Below are 19,778 nucleotides of genomic sequence, written 5' to 3' on the forward strand. Positions count from 1 at the left end.
AGACCCGATGTAGCTCTTTTCAGTGTAAAAGCTGCAGTCTCTAAAGCATCACTTTAAAAGGGATAATGGCAAATTTATTTATGTCTTCTTTGACCTTACCATGTCATAAATGGTTAGATTACATCTCCACGGACTTTTCACTTGCAGTGGTGTTCCGGGAGGTGCAAGTTATGAAAACCTTTTCACAACTCATCAGACATTCGCTAAACATGTAACTCAAATATTTCTTTGTGCAATCAAATTGCAGAAACATAATTTTCTTGTTACAATAACTTCTACTTCATTTTTGAAAACCTTTCGAATGATTTCAAAAGATCCAGACTTACGTCTCATCAAGTAAATATCCATATATCTACTTGAGTCATTTCTGAAGATAAATAAATCCACCACTAACAACACTTATCGGACTACACACATCAAATGTATGATCACTAATAAGTTTGTTGTTCGTTCCTTATGGCCTGTGAACGGTATTTTAGTCACTTCACTTTTTGGAGGAAAGTTGCAAGTGTCAGATGATTCAAAATCAAAAAGACTTCAAAATCCATCATAATGGAATTTTCCATGCGGGTTTCTCCAATGTGACCAAATGTAGTGCCACACTTGTGTGGTATTCTTTTAGTCTTGCGACATTTAGCGTCAGTGTTATGGATGTATCATATTACCATCAATATTCATAACATACATCCCATCTTGGATGGAAGCATGGCCCTTCATGTTATTCATAATACTTAACAACAATTGTTTTTTATGAACAACTCTTTTGCAACAAACATTGTGCAATGGGCTAGAGTGTATGAAACTCTAAAATGGATTATGAAAGTAAACCCAGAGGTATTGTATTATTATCAATATTCATAACATACATCTCATTCATAATGAAAGTATGGCCCTTGTGTTATTCATAACATCGAACATAAAAAGTTCTCTTATGAACAACCTTCTTGCAAGATACCTTATGCAATGGGCTAGAGTTTGTAAAACTCTAAATGAATTATGAAAATAAATACAGACGACAATACACCGATGGAAGGTATAGTAACATTTACTATGTTCCCTGTGTATACCTTAACCTCATTTCTGGCTAGTCTTTTTAGGCCATAGTAGCTCTTACATTGATTCGTAACAGAATGCAATCGAGCGGGTATCTTTGTGATTAACTCACAATACCCAAGAATTAGTGATTAACATGTTTAACCATAATTCCCAAGAACTATATCTTTGACCAGCCTACTATACATCAAAAACTTGTATGACATTCATACATGAGCTGGATATTCCAGTCATCTTTCTTTCTGCCTTTATACTTCTAACAGTTTAACTTTTAGTATTTCTCCTACTCGCAAAAGAAGCACCCAACTTAAGAGTGGCGTTAGCCCCGGACTTCCTAGAGGCGTGTAAGTCATACTAACACCCTTTGGACACTTCCTTTCTCTTTAAGTTGTTGTTTTATTCACCTTTCATTATATGACAGGCGTTCTTTTGGATCCCTTTCCCAACAGTCAAATGCATAGTAAACACTTTTACTAATACTTGAAAACAAACATTGCTTTGTTTGTATCTGAAAATAATTTTCAGTTCCATGAATATCATATAACTATCCCAACTTTCGAAGTTTGGGTTTCATGGAAGCAAACATATTCCACTTGACCGTAACAGAATTCTAGCTTTTGGATCGAAGGACGAGAGTCACATGATCCATAGCATTAGCGGGAGGATACGGAAAGCATGCGATAGGACAAAGTCCTTCTCGGCACTTTTGAGGACAATCCTCATATTACGTTACCAATCGTAAAGTTTTAACCAAATATTTAACAACTATTCAATTTTAACAGGGAAAGTGGAATCGCGAGCCATTATTCTACAACTATTTTGCAAGAAACACTTAGACAGTGTTCATAATTAATTGCACTGAGAATTAAACATGTTAATTCAACAGTGCGCTCCCACTCAAATCAATATCTCTCATAATTGATTTAGAGTGATTCAAGATCCATATTTCTATTCGATGCCATTGACGGGTTCATCACTGATGACACGAATTTCAATCGGTAGGCCAACTTGCCGATCACATCTCTATGTGATTCTTGTTCATCTTTCGATGGGCGTGTTCCGAGCTCAGGACTCTCCTGCCTGAACGTCAAAGACAACCAAGTGATCTTGCTGCGAGGTCTGACCTCACCCGCCTCATTCCTCTCGATTCGTTCGTGCTCATGTGTACATGGCGCACCCCGAAAAGATACGAATTTCAGACGGTGCTACACTTGGGTGAACACTAACTACTTTGATATTTTAAGTGAGAGATCACCCTAATAAAAAGCGACTACCGCGCAATCAAGAAGGGTGCATCATAAGGGATAAACATCTCAGGCAATTCATAATAGCATGATATGGTATAGCCGTTTCTGACGGAGAAGTCTTTCATTTCTTCGTCTTCGGCATTCGCGTCGGTGTTCACCTTCACGAAGATTGCCACCACCCTGTCGATGCACCAGATAATATTGCTATCTCTATAGCTAATAAAATAAGTGCATTACTTAAGGTTGACACGCAGGTCATTAAAGTGACAATCATATGGCTCCAGCCATCATGCCGAATCATGACACGCAGGTCATGTTAATTACATCATATAGTCATCTCATACATAATCAAATTGAATATGAGCATTGCTATACCACATCACATGCACATCCTGCAAAACCAAGTTAGACGCCTCTAATCGGTTTATGCAAAATTTTATTTTACGTGGCTTCTAAGGTTTTGACTTAAACTGCAGCTACCAACGTTTTATCATCAAGTATGATTATTCAAGTTGCTAGATTAACATCTCGGGGTGTATGAAACACGAGATAATTAAATCTCGAGCCCCATACTAAACTTCGTCATACGCATGACCCCCGTGCAGATCATATCTGCAATGCCCTTTCATCTGCGAATTTCATCTTTCTTTTGACTACGGCAGAACCCAAAGAACTGATAGCACTTCCATGATCAATCAGGATCATGGATTGCCAGAACTTTGTCAAATTCCACCATGCTGTCTCGAGATTGAGCAAACGCAAATTCTAGGGAAGCAACAAGAACGTCGGGTAACAAATTTCATCTGTCACCCGCATAAATAATTTTCAGCAATTGATCTCATCTACTACCTAATTATATTATGCAATACCCATATATCTCTATGTATTCTAGATCGCAACCTGCATCTACGCATAGCACGACTCTTGATGCCACTGTAGGGTAACGCAACAGAAAACAAAAAAATTCCGACCTACGCACCAGCCCAGGACCACTATGGAGACTGCATACATGGTTTGATCTTTTTCGTTACCGACTCGTAGCGCAGCGGGAAGTAGAGTCGATGACGATCGGCGGTGCAGATCCCCGCAGCTAGGATTTACAACCTCCCAACCGCGAGGATGTATACCCTCATCTGCTCCTCAGACAGCCCTCCGGGAGGCGGTCGAACAGCCCCCCAGACGGTGTCGCGGACAGCCCTTCGGGAGGACCTTCGAAACTCGAACGGTCACTCGGACAGCCCTTCGGGAGGACCTTCGAAACTCGGACGGTCACACGGACAGCCCTTCGGGAGGCACTCACGAACTAATACCGAAACTACGATCTCTCTACAGAGTTGCACACATACGGTATCATCTATCCGGCAGGGCTTCGCCGTCCAGAACTAGTTCCCACCGGAACCCAGACAACCTTTCGGCTCTACGAAACTGTTTCGCTGGGAGGGAGAGAGAAGCCAGATCATGCATGGCACTTGTATGTGAGAAGGGATGAGTGTGGAGGGCTGCCCCTCCACCTCTATTTATAGGAAATCCCAAGGGGTAGGGTAGTTTCACACAAAAACCCAAAATGCACATGAATGAAGTCCTTCCACAAGGACCTAGGAGTGAAACCAATGAACAAGAGGGTCCCCAAGGGGGGATACCCCATGTGGCCGGCCACACCCCCATGAGGGACCCAAAAAATGGCTCCTATCCATCCATGTCATCCCCAAGATCTTTTGGAGCAAAGCCCCAAAAGGTGGCTTTCCATAAAGTAACCATAAAGCTGATTTTCACTATTCACAACGACATTTTTCAGCGTCTGATCGAACTGAAAATATTTATGTGGGCTAAGAACATTTCCAGTACCCACTAGAATGATTTTCAACGCGTTCTGAAACAATTCCGGTTTTAGTGATTTTCATCTGCGAAACGCATCTGAAGTGGCTCCGGCAGCTCCGGAACATTTCCGGTTTTTATCTCAGAAAATTCCAAAAAGCTTCCAGAATGATTCTGGCATCCTCCAAGAATTATCAGGCATGTGCCAAAACCAATTTGACTTAATGGTGTATCCCGAAACAACTTTTCAGTATCATCGAAACTTATCCGATGACCTCTCTCTGCGGTACGATTCCGCTGTCCGAAACTTTTCGGTGTCCGAAACTTTTTCGCTGATTTTCTCTCAGACTCCCTGTCTAGTATTCAGCAGATAGATGACCCTTAAGCGTGTGACCCTATAGGTTCGGTGAAGTATAGACATGACCCGGAACCCCTTCCGATCAATGATCAACATCGGAGCCGTGGACACCCATATTGACCCCTATACCCACACGAATAAATATTCGAGTGAACCTCCAGTTGTCGTGTGCTATTCCTGTTGCTTCGCGATATGTTACAAATACCCGAGGTGAGACATGTTGGCATTCCCGTGGATCAACAACTTGTCCACTATGCTAGTTACCTCGTTACCGGTTTTGTTCTCTTTTCTCGTTTCGTGTTCCGGCATCCCCGTGATTAAATCACAAAGTGCCTGGCCAGACGATGATGGACACCGTAACACCGAGAGGGCCCGAGTATATCTCTCCATCGTCGGAGGAGCAAATCCCAATCTCGAGCTATCAAGTTAATTAACATACTTTCCCATGAACCCGTAAGCCGCCGTAATAGCCATCCAGTTACGGATGACGTTTAACAAACCCCAAAGTTCATGAAGCAAGCATGAAGAAACTCGATACTCTCATGGTCTAAGGAATTATGCAAACATTAACTATCCCTGTGTTATAAACCATTAACTTGTGACGAATGTATCTCATAGCATAACATCAATCCGGGTCGATTCAACACAAACGTTATCTTAACATTGTGCCCTCAAAGTTGCTGGCATTGACATGCCCATGATCAGGAAAACAGAACCATCATGCAACACTTGAGCTAGTCTTAGAGGCCAGACTAAGAATACTTCTTACCGTTTATTATTCCACACGTGCATATGAGTCTTCCTCCGAGCCTCGTGTTATTGCAGACTCGAGAACCATAGCAGTTATAGCATGGAACATAAACATAATTATGAACTTGGAGATAAATAATATCATTTATTATTGCCTCTAGGGCATATCTCCTACAGACTCCCACTTGCACTAGAGTCAATAATCTAGTTAATGCTAATGCACTTCACACCTGTGGCACACCGGTGTAAATATGCTTCGCTTGTGGTATAGCCTGATGTCCAACATATCTAACGACTTCAGCTCCGTGTGTATCTTTGCATGTCCTCGCGTTTTCACGTTTTCACAAAATTCATATTTTGTGTGGACTTGGCTTTGTATGTATGTGAATCACAGGTCGAACCTGGATTCCTCAGACTGAGTTATGGAGCAACTACCTGCAGTACTGTCCCATTGTCAGAAGCCATCTTGGAACCATACTAAGTTCATGAATGAACTATATGATTCAACATCTTCTTTGTCGCTTCTAAAGCGTCAACATACTTAGCCCTTGTTATAGAATTCGCCACAGTAACTAGTTTGAAAAAATTCCAACTAACTGTGCCACCACATTGTGTGTTACACAAAACCCTTAATTTAAATCGAAAATCACATGGAGAAAAGATGAAGACTGTATCGATGTAACATTTTACAACGAACTCTTCATGATCTCTGCTTGCGAGAAAACCATGTCATCAGTACTTACTCTAGTACTCTGTGACATCTTTCACTGTTGTCCCATGTTTTAAAGTTACGTAAAGACTGACATGACAAAACTGAAAAGATAGTAGAACATGGGTAATAAGAGAAAATTAGATATAATCATGGGAAACGTTTATAAACGGCACACCGGCCGAACCGTTACGCCGGACGCCTCGGCACGCACTGCTGCTCGCGGGCCCATGTGGCCACTCGTCCTGCCCATGCGCGCCACATGACTAAGGATCCATGCAACCGTCGTCTCCCTCACGACCTTATCCTCTTCAGCTGCACCGCGACCCCCTTTTTCTCCCCTGCTTCTGCACCATCAACAGCGAGGTCTCGACCATGGCGCATCCCACTGCAACTCCGAAGCTGCTGTTTTTGAAAGCAGGATTGGCGGCCTGGGAAGTTGGATGTTTCCATTAGAGGCTGGGAAACGACGACCTTCAGGGCTGGAAACCATGTCGTGCAATGCTGCGCTGCTGCTACCAGCAATGGTGGAGAAGGTACGATGGTGGCTATGGCGGAGCTACCACCGACGGCTTTTTTTTGCTATAACCATTAGCTGCGACCCGGGTTGGCGGCGACGACATTTCGCTGCAACCGTTGTCGTTTTTGCTACTACCGGCATTGTTGTTTGCTACATGCTTCACGGCTTATCTGCGACGTGTGACGACGGCGGCGATCAACAAGCTGTATGTTTTTGCTGGAACGAAGACTATGTGTGCTACAACCGGCTATGGTAGAACTACCACTGGTGAATTTTTTTGCTACAACCATGTACGGATTAGCTGCGACCTTGGTCGGGAGCTGCAATAGTTGATGTTTTTGCTACTACCAGTGTCGTTGTTTGCTGCATGCTTCATGACTTTGCTGTGACGTTCGACGATGGCGGCGACGTTTTTGCTACAACCGCCGCTGGATTTTGCTTCATTCGTTCGTGAATTAGTCCCAACCCGCGACGGCCGCGACGGTGGTTCACTGCAACTGTGCTTCAGCTTTGCTACCACCGGCGAAGATTTTTGCTACATGCATGCATTTGCTACGACGATGCTTCAAACACGACGATGAGCAGCGCGAGATGCTGGTGGGGGTTGTGACGGGGGGCGACGGCGGGCCGGCACGCGGAGCTGCAAGCAAGAGGCCAGGGGGGAGGAGGGGGCGATGGAGGGTTATAGAAAATTGCGTCAGGCAATGAAGGATGTGGCTAAACCAGGATGAAGACGAGTGGGGGGAGAAAGAAGAGAACACAGACCCAATCGGATGGCTGCACGCGGCTGAATTGGACGGCTAGGATGCGACCGGACGAATCTTTGGACCGGCGCGCCTGCGCCTATCAGTCGCCTATAATCATAGAGAATTATCGGGAGCACAGTTGGAAGCATCCGTGAGTACGGAAACCCAAAAAAGTTGAGGAAGTAATTCTGACGCACCACCATCCAAGGGCTACAGTGGTCTGACCGTTAAATGCCATAATCACTCGGCCCTATCGCACGCGCTGGCACTTTCTAATAAAAAACGTAAAAGTTAATGCGCCTTAATTAGCCGGACAGCTAAGACGGACGCGTCTTCTATGAGACTAGCCACAATGGGTAGTAACATAAACTAGTAACATGTCCATGTTACTAGTCTATGTTACTACCTCTATAGTGGGGAGTAACATATGTGTGGTAACATAGAGCACTTCATTTATTAGGCTATAGACACATCTTTCCTTGATATGTGTGATGTTACTCATACTAATAGTAACTAGCTATGTTACCACTTTCATCTCTTTCTTCATTTATTGCATGCCACATCATCTATTTAACCTAGATATGTGTGATGTTACTACCTATGTTACCTCCACTGTGAGTAGTCTGAACCTGGACAGATTGTGTGTTCGTCGTCTCGTTGACTCGTTCCATTGGGAGGGATCCCTTCTGACTACCATAAATACGGCAGCACAAAGACGTATTGTCTTCATAGCGATGGCGACGTAGCAGATCGTCCTCCTCCTACTCCTCGCCGCCCCTCATGGCCTCGCCGTGGCCGTCAGCCCTACACCCATCATCAACACCACATGCGCTGCACTCGCCCACAACCCCAACTTCACATTGCACGTCGAGTACGAATTCTGCGTGCGCTCGCTTTCAGCCGACCCGATGGCCTCTTCCGCCACGGACGCCCGCGGGCTAGCGGCGGCCGCGGCAAGCCTTACCGTCGCCAACATAACGTCCACGGAGCTCATCATCGCCGACCTCGTCAAAAATCTGGGCAGTTGTCTCTCCGACTACAAAGAGATTAAGGACACGGTGCAGCGTGGGCTCGACGACATCTGCGGCGGGCGCGCCGCCGATGCTTCCAAGAAGTTTTTAGATGCGGCAGAGTCTGACGTTCCGTCTTTGTGCGACCTCATCTTGATAGAGGGAGTCGCCAAGAGGAACCCCATAGATAAGGAGAACCAGAACGCCTACTTCTTGTCCGTCATGGCCTCCGATATTACCCAGCTGATGCTGGATTCTCATGCATGATCACCAAAAGATTCTAGAGGCGTGTTTGGTTGCTTTCGCTACCGGGCTGGCTCAGAGGGGAAAAATGAGTTAGGCTGAGCAGGGCGTGGGTAAGCAAAAACAGGGTCAAAAATATAGATGACCGGTTGATTGGTTGCCTGCATTGGGGTCTTGTCATCGAAATGTAATTTTCATCCGGCGTTTGGTTGCATACATGCATATGATTACCAGCGTTAACAACAAAAATTAATGGCCATCAGGTTGGGCTTGACATTTTGTCAAATACTTTGAGCGCGCCGGAGCTTCCATTGCCCATCGTGCCCACCACCAGCTCCCGTCGATCGTGGACGCGCCCGACTCGCTGTCGTGGCCGTTGCCGTGCCCGGCTCGACGCTGTGGCCGTGGCCGCGCCCGGCTCGCCGCGGTCGTGGACGAGCTTGAGCTGACTCAGGCGGAATCAAACACGCCTTCCGCTTGTATGCGGGCAACCATACAAAGTTAGCTCAGAATCAATCCAACCGGAACACCGAAGACCAACGATGGATGTCGCCGTGGTGAAGCAACTCAGGCGGATCCGCATGCTGGGCCGCGGCGCGTATGGCACTGTTGTTTGGCTCGCGTCCGACAAGGCCTTCGGGAAGCTCCTGTCCGTCAAGTCCGCCGGTGGCGCAGCGCAGCTGGAGTGCGATGGCAGCGTGCTCAGCGGGCTTTGCTCGCCGCACATCATCCCCTGCCTTTGCTCCCGCGCCGCGGAGAGCGGCAAGTACCAGCTCTTCCTCAAGGTCGCGCCCGGCGGCTCGCTCGCCGACGAGGCCGTCAGGAACGGAGGCTGCCTCCCGGAGTCCGCCATCCGGGCCTACGCCGGGGATGTGGCCAGGAGGCTGGAGTGCGGCGAGTACCAGCTCTTCCTCGACGGTCGCGCCAGGCTGACGGACTTCGGCTGCGCGAGGGCCGTGGACTCCCTGCTCCCGATGGGCGGCACGCCGGCGTTCATGGTGCCGGAGGTCGTGCGCGGCGAGGAGCAGGGGCCGGCGTCCGACATCTGGCTCTCGGCTGCACCTGTCATCGCCGTCGCCGCGGGCGCCGATGGACGGGATCGCAGTGGAGTAGAGGGAGAGAGAGGGAATTGAGGATTAGGGAGAGAGAGGGGGATTAACTTGAGACACACATCTCCAGAGAGCCACCCACGTGCGCCTCGAAGCATCGCTCGGGCCTGACTCTCGGAAAACTGCCGATTCGGCCGTTCCCAACGGGCCAGGCCCAGGGGTGCTTTAAGAACCGTGCTATGCGGGCTCAATAGTGTATGCGGGGAACCAATCAACTGAGGTCCGAAAAGATGCTGCACCACACGAGCCTGGTTGGGCTCGATGCAGGCAACCAAACTCGCCCTAGCTGAATACATCATGACTCTTGTCTTCTTCCAGTTTTAGTGATTTACTTGGCCATGATCGCGTTGCTGTGCCTGTTTGTTTTATGTGACTTGCTCATATATTTGTTGGTCATAGAAGAAGATGGTTTTGAAAAGAAAAAAAAAGGCTAAAATCCGAAGGATCCGGATGCCGTCGGATGTGAATTGCGCGCGCCGAGCGGCTCGCGTTCCGCTTCCGCCGGATAGATTTTTTTCACCAGGTCATTTCTCCTCTTGTGCCTCTTATTTTAGGCAGTAAGAGCATCTACAACCAAACCTCTCTAACCTGTCTTAAACGCCCGGGCAGTCGTCCAGTCACGATTTTTTGACCTAGACGGGCCTCTCAAATGGCTTTCAAACGCCCGGGCTGACCGACACCACCCATATCCAGCCCAAATATGGGATGGATATGGGGCGTCCGGGGACGCCCGCCACGTCGGACCCGACCCCATCCCAAATTGCACAAAATCCCCCTTCCCCCGAACTACCGGATCCATTTGCTCTCTTCTCTGTTCTTTCTCCTCCGCGCCGTCCGGCTCGCAGCTCCGCCGCCGCGCCCGCTCCATAGTCGTTCACAGGCTCTTCGCCGCCAGCTCCGGAAGAGTGCTCCCATCCTCGTCGCGGGGGACGTTGTCGCCGGCCCGGACGCCATCGTGGTACGTCCAACAACTCTCCGGTTTTGACATAATTTCTTTAATAGAGCATGGTATAGTTGGTATTCCTGGATCTCCAAGTTTTTTAGGTACTACATCCTTAAAAGAATAATTAGCAAGCATGGTGGAGATTTCAGATTCAGGTATTTTTCTTTTATTAGTAACAATTCCTTTTATGTATTTTGCATAAGAGGCCATCTTTAAAATATCAGTCAAGCGAGTGCGCAAAAAGACTAGCCTAAGCATTTCAGTAAAGCGTTCAAATTCTTCATCATCTTTTTTATTAGATGGTTTAAGTGGAAAGGGCATGGGTTTCTGAACCCATGGTTGTCTTTCTTTACCATGTTTTCTAGCAATAAAGTCTCTTTTGTCATATCTTTTATTTTTACGTTGTGGGTTATCAAGATCAGCAGCAGGTTCTATCTCAACATCATTATTTGGTTTTTTATCATTGTCTGGTGAGTATCTTCATGAACATCATCATTATCTTTTTCATTATCACTAGATAAATTTTCATTACCAGATTGAGTTTCAGCATCTGAGATAGAGACATCATTATTATTTTCAGAAGGTTTTTCTATTTCGGGTTCACTAGAGGTATGCAAAGTCCTATTATTTTTATTTTTCTTCTTTCTTTTAGAAGGACTAGGTGCATCAGTGTTAATTCTATGATAGTCTTGTTCAATTCTTTTAGTATGTCCCTTAGGATAAAGTGGTTCCTGAGTCATTTTACCTCATCTAGTTACTACTCCAACAGCATAATCATTCATATTATTATTTATTTCACCAAGTAGTTCTGTTTGAGATTTAGCAACTTGTTCTAACTAGGTTTGAACCATAGAGGCATGTTTTCCTACACCTCTAACATCATTAGTGATTCTAAATAACAAGTCACTCAAGCGAGCAATTATATCAGAATTTTGCTTCAGTTGTTTCATAACATTTGCATTGAAGTGATCTTGTTTTCTAATGTAATTGTCGAATTCATAAAGGCATTGTCTAGGATGTTTATTGTAAGGGATGTCACCTTCATCAAACTTTAATAAAGAATTTACCTCTACCACCTGTGGTGGTGATGTGTCAAGACCATGCATTTCTTCAATAGGTGGTAAATTTTTAACATCTTCACCTTTAATACCTTTTTCCTTCACACATTTCTTTGCCTCTTGCATATCTCCGGGACTGAGAAATAAGATACCCCTCTTCCTCGGAGTGGGTTTAGGCGGTGGTTTAGGAAGAGTCCAATCATCATAATTTTTCAATATATTATTCAATAATTTCTCAGCTTGTTCAACAGTTCGTTCCCTGAAAACACAACCAGCACAACTATCTAGGAAGTCCCTAGAAGCATCGATTAGTCCATTATAAAAGATATGAAGTATTTCATTTTTCTTAAGAGGATGATTAGGCAAAACATTAAGTAATTGGAGAAGCCTCCCCTAAGCTTGTGGGAGTCTCTCTTCTTCAATTTGCACAAAGTTAAATATTTCCTGTAAGGCAGCTTGTTTCTTATGAGCAGAAAAATATTTTCAAAGAAGTAATAAATCATATCCTGAGGGCTACGCACACAACCAGGAGAAAGAGTATTGTACCATATCTTAGCATCACCCTTTAATAAGAACGTAAATAACTTGAGAATTTAATAGTAGCAATTTTTCTCATCATGAGCAAATAGGGTGGCTGTATCATTTAGTTTAGTAAGATGTGCCACAACAGTTTCAGTTTCATAGCCATGGAAAGGATCAGATTCAACCTTATGAGGAAAAAATATAGGTGAAGTAGCAAACTTAGGATCACATTTCATTCTAGCATTCAAAGATTTTTCTTTCAACTTGGCTAGTAGTTTCTTTAGATCATCTCTATCCTCGCAAGCAAGAAAGTCTCTAGCTACCTCTTCATCCATAACATAACCCTCAGGTATCTTAGGCATTTCAAATCTAGGAGAGCTAGGTCTAATAGGTGTTTCATAATTCTCAGTTTCAAAGACTTCACCAGTTTCAGTAATTTCATCAGTTTCAGCATTCTCAATATCTTTAGCTCTAGCAAGTTGTTCATCAAGAAATTCACCTAGTGGCACATTATTATAAAGCCATTGCTACCAATTAGCCGACTGATTTTAGCCAAAATTAAGCCGCCTCCAAAGACGTCGGATCAGATCCTCCCAGCCGCACGATTAGGCGCTCCCATGATGGCACTATGCCGCAGCTCCATGGTAGTTCCCTGCAGTACCGAGAACGCGCCATTGCAGCGCCACGGATCTTCATTGCAACCCCGACGAAGCTTCAACGGCTCCGGTAGTGCTTCATTGCAACTCCGGTGACTCTTCATTGCATCTCCGGCGAGGCTTAATTGCAACCCCGACGAAGCTCCGGCGACTCCATGGTGCTTCATTGCAACTCCGCCAAAGCTCCGACGACCCCAAGGCACTTCCTTGCAGCTCCAGCGGGGCTTCATTGCAATCCCGACGAAACTCCGACGACCCCGCGACGCTTCATTGCAGCTTCGGCAGTCCCGATGATGGTTCATCGCAACATCGGCTAGTCCGTCTCTACTTCACCGGCTGTTGCAGCCCGCCGGCCAGCCTGGAGCACAGCACCACCGCACGGTGAGCTTGTTGATGTTGCGCAACTCCTCTCCCTTGGCCTCTCGATTGCAGCAGCGCGGCAAGCGGCGCCGCCTTGCAACACCGTCAACCCGCAGCACCCCGCAGGACCCTCGCATCGTCGACCAGACCATGAGAAATCAAGATGTGCGTCGAGCGGCGCCGCCTTGCGTCACCGTCCATGGTTGCAGCACCAGCTGCCTTGTAGCAGCAGCAGCTCTGCCAACCGGGAGGGAGAGGTCATGGGCAGAGTGAGGAGGCACTCGCAGGGGGGGGGGGAGCTAGGCTGCAGAGGGGATGCGGAGAAAGGAGCTCGGGCACATCGAGAGGATGAGGACGACTGGGTTTGGATAGAAGATAAGATTGCGCGGTGGGTGGATGATCGGTCCCACGGGACGCGTGTCAACACCGCGAGACGGCTTGGGGTCGTGAGAAATCATCCGGCTTAATTAGAATGTTTTCCTTATCATAAAGCAAGGTACTAGCATCATCATAAACATCATTCATAGTAGAATTAGCATCATCAATAACTTATGACATATCAGGATTAATAGCATGTGGTGGTGTTGCAAGTTTACTCAAAACAGAAGGTGAATCAAGTGCAGAGCTAGATGGCAATTCCTTACCTCCCCTCGTCTTAGAGGGAACGATCTTGGTTCTTGTATCTTTTAGATTCTTCATAATGATAAATAGATATTCCCAAGTGACTCAACAAATATAGCTATGCTCCCCTGCAACGGCGCTAGAAAAAGGTCTTGATAACCCACAAGTATAGGGGATCGCAACAATTTTCGAGGGTAGAGTATTCAACCCAAATTTATAGATTCGACACAAGGGGAGTGTAAGTATTAGCAGTTGAGTTGTCAATAAACCACACATGGAGATTAAATATCTGTAGCAAAGTGATCAGTAGCACAGTAATATGATATTTTGATAGTAGTAGTAACGATAGCAGTGGTAACGGTAACATCAGTAACAATTTTGTAGTAGTTGTAACAGTAGCAATAGCAATAGTAACTTAGCAAGAGCAATATGTGGAAAACTCATAGGCATTGCATCGGTGAATTCGTTGGATAATATTCATCATATAATAGTCATAACCTAGGGCGACACAGGAATAGCTCCAGTTCATAAATATAATGTAGGCATGTATTATGTAAATAGTCATACGTGCTTATGGAAAAGAACTTGCATGACATGTTTTTTCCTACCCTCCCGTGGCAGCAGGGTCCATAAGGAAACCAAGAGATATTAAGGCCTCCTTTTAATAGAGAACCGGAACAAAGCATTAACACATAGTGAATACATGAACTCCTCAAACTACGGTCATCACCGGAAAGTATCCCAATTACTGTCACCCTGGGGTTTATGGATCATAACACGTAATAGGTGCATATGACTTGCAAGATCGGATCTAGAACATAGATATAATGGTGAAAACAGAAATGGTTCAGATATGAAATCATGGCACTCGGGCCCTAGTGACAAGCATTAAGCATAGCAAAGTCATACCAACATCAATCTCAGAACATAGTGGATAGTAAGGATCAAGCCCTAACAAAACTAACTCGATTACATGATGAATCTCATCCAACTCCTCACCGACCAGCGAGCCTACGAAGGAATTACTCACTCCCGGTGGGGAGCATCATGAAATTGGTGATGGAGGATGGTTGGTGATGACGAAGACTGAAGATCCCCCTCTCCGGAGCCCCGAATGGGCTCCAGATCTGGCCTCCCGATGAAGAACAAGAGGTGGCGGCGGCTCCGTATCGTAAAATGCGATGAAACTTCCTCTCCTATTTTTTCTGGAAAAATAGGATTTTGTAGCGTCGGAGTTAGGGTTAGCGAAGCCCCAGGGCCCCACCACCCACCAGGGCGCGCCAGAGGGGGACGCGCCCTGGTGTCTTATGGGCAGCCAGCCCCCCCCTCCGGTTTATAAATGCATTACACAAATAATGAATAGAGCAAACAGTTATATACACAAATGACTTCTAGATTCTTGGCGCGCAACCACATGCCACAATCTGGGTGCCCCAGCCCTTGCATGCCACTAATCCTCTTTCACAATGTTTCGGTAAAGGACATTTGATTCAATTGATGTATCGAGGTGATACGACCACATTAAAAAAATGTGCGGCCTCTGCGTAGTACGATCATAATCAACACGTCCAGCACAACCAAAAATAAAATACTATCATGTTACAACAATAATAAAAAAGTCCAACCTAAGGTGGGGTAGGTCGTGACCAGAGATTACACCATTATCCATGAAGGGAGAAAACCTACCTGTCCGTGTGCCCCAGCCGGATAGACGCCATCATAAAAAGGTACTCTTTTCGCTGGCCTCTGCAGGATAGACCAGGTATGGAGTCATCGTGTACATGCATGAATAACTTGCACAGGAAATGAAACACGTTTATTATTAAAAAATACATCATTCCTGATAAGCACGATGGGCAACAAAAGGGAGCCAGCCCCGCAAGAATATGTGCAGAATTTTGTTGTCGATACCCAACGGCCAATTTTCAAACATATTACATGCACTACGTGGGGGGTAAAGATTAGAATCTACTTGAAGTATGGACCACACTGCACGAGCAAACTTAGACTAAAAAATAGGTGTTTAATAGACTCTCATGTTGCCAAAAGACACATGTCTTGCTACTTTGCCAATTGTAGTGTGCCAGGTTATTTCTACTTAAGATTATACCTCTATTTAGAAACCAGATGAATATCTTCACTCAAAGAGGAATTTGTGCTAAATAAGAACTGGAATGTCACGGAGGATCTACATTGTGTGTGCTTTCACAACCAGGCTAGGGAAGACCACAACCATGTGTTCTCCCAGTGCAAGTTCGGTGCGAGGATGTGGACATGCCTATAGATTAATTGGCCTACGGGTTAGTATACTAGTGATATTTGCCAAACAAAGTTTCGGCCTCCCTTTTCTTATCTGAAGTTGTCTTCTTAGTTTGGTGGAACATTTGTGTATAGTTCAGAATGCAAAAAAATAAAATTTAAATAAAAGACCATTGCTAAATGGAAGTGTGGTTTCATCCATGGTAGCGCTATGTTGGCCCATATGATCAAGGAGAAACAGAAGCATAGTTTAACGCTCCCCCCTCCCAAACCCTGTTGAAATATAGGGTGGGCCTTAGGCCCATCTAACAATTTCAGAAAATCTCTAAGGACCCATGTGGGAAGTTTAGTCCCATACCGCTACTGAAATAGGAGTTGGACCTCCTTATAAGGATTCTCCTTCACATGCTATTGGAGCTTGAGAAGAGAAGTGGTTCCTGCGTGCTCCTCCTCAGCCGCCCGCCTCGCCATGCCTCGCCTCGCCTCAATGCAGGTTGGGGGAATGCATGAGCCGAGCCGAGCTAAACCTTGACATCGATGCCCGACCCGTTTTTCCCTTGGGAAGGATTGGACCCCAAGCTACTAGTTACATCCTTTGTAGAGTCAACATCCACACTTGAAGAGGAAGCATCAACTACCTTCTCGGCAATGGTGGCGGCGGTAGGCAAGCCCACTAAGAATTCCTTCAACAACTTTTTGACAACGTCCAATATTGATGTTTTAAGTGTGTCCATGGGCACATTCGAAACATCTCTCGACATAGCGGTGTTATCCACGATGACGAGGACAACAACTTGTTGTTGGTGTTGTTGAGGAGGTATGTGTTGTTGACCACCATCTGCCTCATCGTCGGCCATACTCTTTAGGCAGTAAATCTCTTAATAACGAGACATGCCTCTTATACAAATTGAAAGGATTGGTATGGTTGACTAGAGGGTGATTAGGCGAATAACAATTTTTAACACCTTTTACAAATTTTAGGCTCAAGAATAAACATAGGTTGTCTAGATATGCAACTAGGTGGACAACCTATATGACATGAACAACAACACAAGCAAGCAAGAGTAACCACAAAGTAAAGGTGCGAGATAACCGCAAATGGAGACGATGAAGGTGTGGATGTGTTTATGAAGTTCCCTCCTTTGGGGGAGGTGCGTCTCCGTTGGAGGGGTGTGAAGGCACAACGCTCCCCAAGCGTCCCAACGACTCACCCTAGTCTCCGCATGCCCTCTCACAATGCAAGGTGCCACGAAACCACTAGCGATGCCCTTGAAGTCGGCAACTAGAATGTTTACAAACATGGTTGGGGTTTTCCCCAAAACTTACTTGGAGGCTCCCAACACTGATAACCCACAAGTACAGGGGATCGCAACAGTTTTCGAAGGTAGAGTATTCAACCCAAATTTATAGATTCGACACAAGGGGAGCCAAAGAATATTTGAAGGTATTAGCAGCTAAGTTGTCAATTCAACCACACCTGGAGATTAATTATCTGCAGCAAGCAGTCAGTAGCACAGTAATATGATAGTTTTGATAGTAGTGGCAGTAGCAACGGTAACAGTAACAGTGATAACAGTAATTTTGTAGCAAGTGTAACAGTGATGATAGTAATAGTAACGCAGCAAGATCAATATAAATAAATTCGTAGGCATTAGATCGGTGACTTGTTGGATGATATTCATCATGTGACAGTTATAAACTAGGGCGATACGACACTAGCTCCAGTTCATCGATATAATGTAGGCATGTATTCCGTAAATAGCCATACGTGCTTTATTAAAAGAACTTGCATGATGTCTTTTGTCCTACCCTCCCGTGGCAGCGGGGTCCATATTGGAAACTCAGATATATTCAGGCCTCCTTTTAATAGAGAACCGGAACAAAGCATTAACACATAGTGAATACATGAACTCCTCAAACTATGGTCATCACCAGGAGTGGGCCCGGTTGTTGTCACTCTGGGGTTGCCGGATCATAACACGTAGTAGGTGACTATAACTTGCAAAATCGGATCTAAAACATGGATATAATGATGAATTCATAAACGGTTCAGATCTGAGTTCATGGCACCCGGGCCCAAAGTGACAAGCATTAAGCATAGCAAAGTCATAGCATAAGATGTGCCACAACAGTTTCAGTTTCATAACCATGGAAAGGATCAGATTCAATCAAAGTAATTAACTCTGGGTCGACAGAGAATTCATAATCCTTATCAGCAATACAGATAGGTGAAGTAGCAAACTTAGGATCACATTTCATTCTAGCATTCAGAGATTTTTCTTTATACTTGCATAATAATTTCTCTAGATCATCTCTATCCTTACAAGCAAGAATATCTCTAGTTGCTTCTTCACTCATAACATAACCTTCCGGTACCTTAGGCAATTCATATCTAGGAACGCTAGTTCTAGCAGGTATTTCAGGAGTTTCAGTTTCAAGTTCATCATCAGATTCAACAACATCATGTTGTATTACTCTAGCAATTTGTTCATCAAGAAAATCACCAAGTGGCACATCATCATTATCAAGCAAGGTACTAGCATCATCATAAACGTCATTCATAGTAAAAGTAGCATCATCAATAACTTGCGACATATTAGAATTCATAGCATGTGGTGGTGTTGCAAGATTACTCATAACAGAAGGTGAATCTAAAGCAAAACTGGATGGCAGTTTCTTACCTCCCCTCGTACGTGAGGGAAATATCTTAGGGTTAGGATCCTTCAGATTCTTCATAGTGATAATATGATAATAATCCCAAGTGACTCAACAAATATTGCTATGCTCCCCGGCAACGGCGCTAGAAAAAGGTCTTGATAACCCACAAGTATAGGGGATCGCAACAGTTTTCGAGGGTAGAGTATTCAACCCAAATTTATAGAGTCGTCACAAGGGGAGCCAAAGAATATTTGAAGGTATTAGCAGCTGAGTTGTCAATTCAACCACACCTGGAGATTAATTATCTGCAACAAGTAATCAGTAGCACAGTAATATGATAGTTTTGATAGTAGTGACAACAGCAACGGTAAAAGTAACAGTGATAACAGTAATTTTGTAGCAAGTGTAACAGTGATGATAGTAATAGTAACGCAGCAAGATCAATATAAATAAATTCATAGGCATTGGATCAGTGACTTGTTGGATGATATTCATCATGTGATAGTTATAACCTAGGGCGATACGGCACTAGCTCCAGTTCATCGATATAATGTAGGCATGTATTCCGTAAATAGTCATACGTGCTTTATTAAAAGAACTTGCATGACGTCTTTTGTCCTACCCTCCCGTGGCAGCGGGGTCCATATTGGAAACTAAGGGATATTAAGGCCTCCTTTTAATAGAGAACCGGAACAAAGCATTAACACATAGTGAATACATGAAGTCCTCAAACTACGATCATCACCGGGAGTGGGCCCGGTTGTTGTCACTCCGGGGTTGCCGGATCATAACACGTAGTAGGTGACTATAACTTGCAATATCGGATCTAAAACATGGATATAATGATGAATTCATACCCGGGCCCAAAGTGACAAGCATTAAGCATAGCAAAGTCATAGCAACATCAATCTAAGAACATAGTGGATACTAGGGATCAGGCCCTAACAAACTAACTCGATTACATGATGAATCTTATCCAACTCCTCACCGACCAGCGAGCCTACGAAGGAATTACTCACTCCCGGTGGGGAGCATCATGGAGTTGGCGATGGAGATGGGTTGGTGATGACGAAGAACGAAGATCCCCCTCTCCGGAGCCCCAAACGGACTCCAGATTTGCCCTCCCGAGGAAGAACAGGGC

At 45.0% G+C, this 19,778-nt stretch overlaps 2 protein-coding genes across 2 annotated transcripts; both read left to right on the forward strand.

Annotated features, from left to right (window-relative positions):
- The first annotated feature begins 6,423 nt into the window (after positions 1-6,423).
- LOC109744770 (putative invertase inhibitor) lies at positions 6,424-8,475 on the forward strand. The gene is made up of 2 exons (XM_020303916.1): positions 6,424-6,468; positions 7,948-8,475. The coding sequence occupies exons 1-2, from the start codon at positions 6,424-6,426 to the stop codon at positions 8,473-8,475; spliced, it is 573 nt and encodes a 190-aa protein (XP_020159505.1).
- Positions 8,476-8,611: 136 nt separating this feature from the next.
- On the forward strand, positions 8,612-9,948 carry LOC109744771 (mitogen-activated protein kinase kinase kinase 17-like). The gene has a single exon (XM_020303917.3). It carries the CDS (start codon positions 8,994-8,996, stop codon positions 9,582-9,584), a length of 591 nt encoding a protein of 196 aa, XP_020159506.1. The 5' UTR covers positions 8,612-8,993; the 3' UTR covers positions 9,585-9,948.
- Positions 9,949-19,778: the final 9,830 nt, after the last annotated feature.

The sequence above is a fragment of the Aegilops tauschii genome, chromosome 6 (assembly GCF_002575655.3).
Source record: "Aegilops tauschii subsp. strangulata cultivar AL8/78 chromosome 6, Aet v6.0, whole genome shotgun sequence".
Taxonomy (NCBI): domain Eukaryota; kingdom Viridiplantae; phylum Streptophyta; class Magnoliopsida; order Poales; family Poaceae; genus Aegilops; species Aegilops tauschii.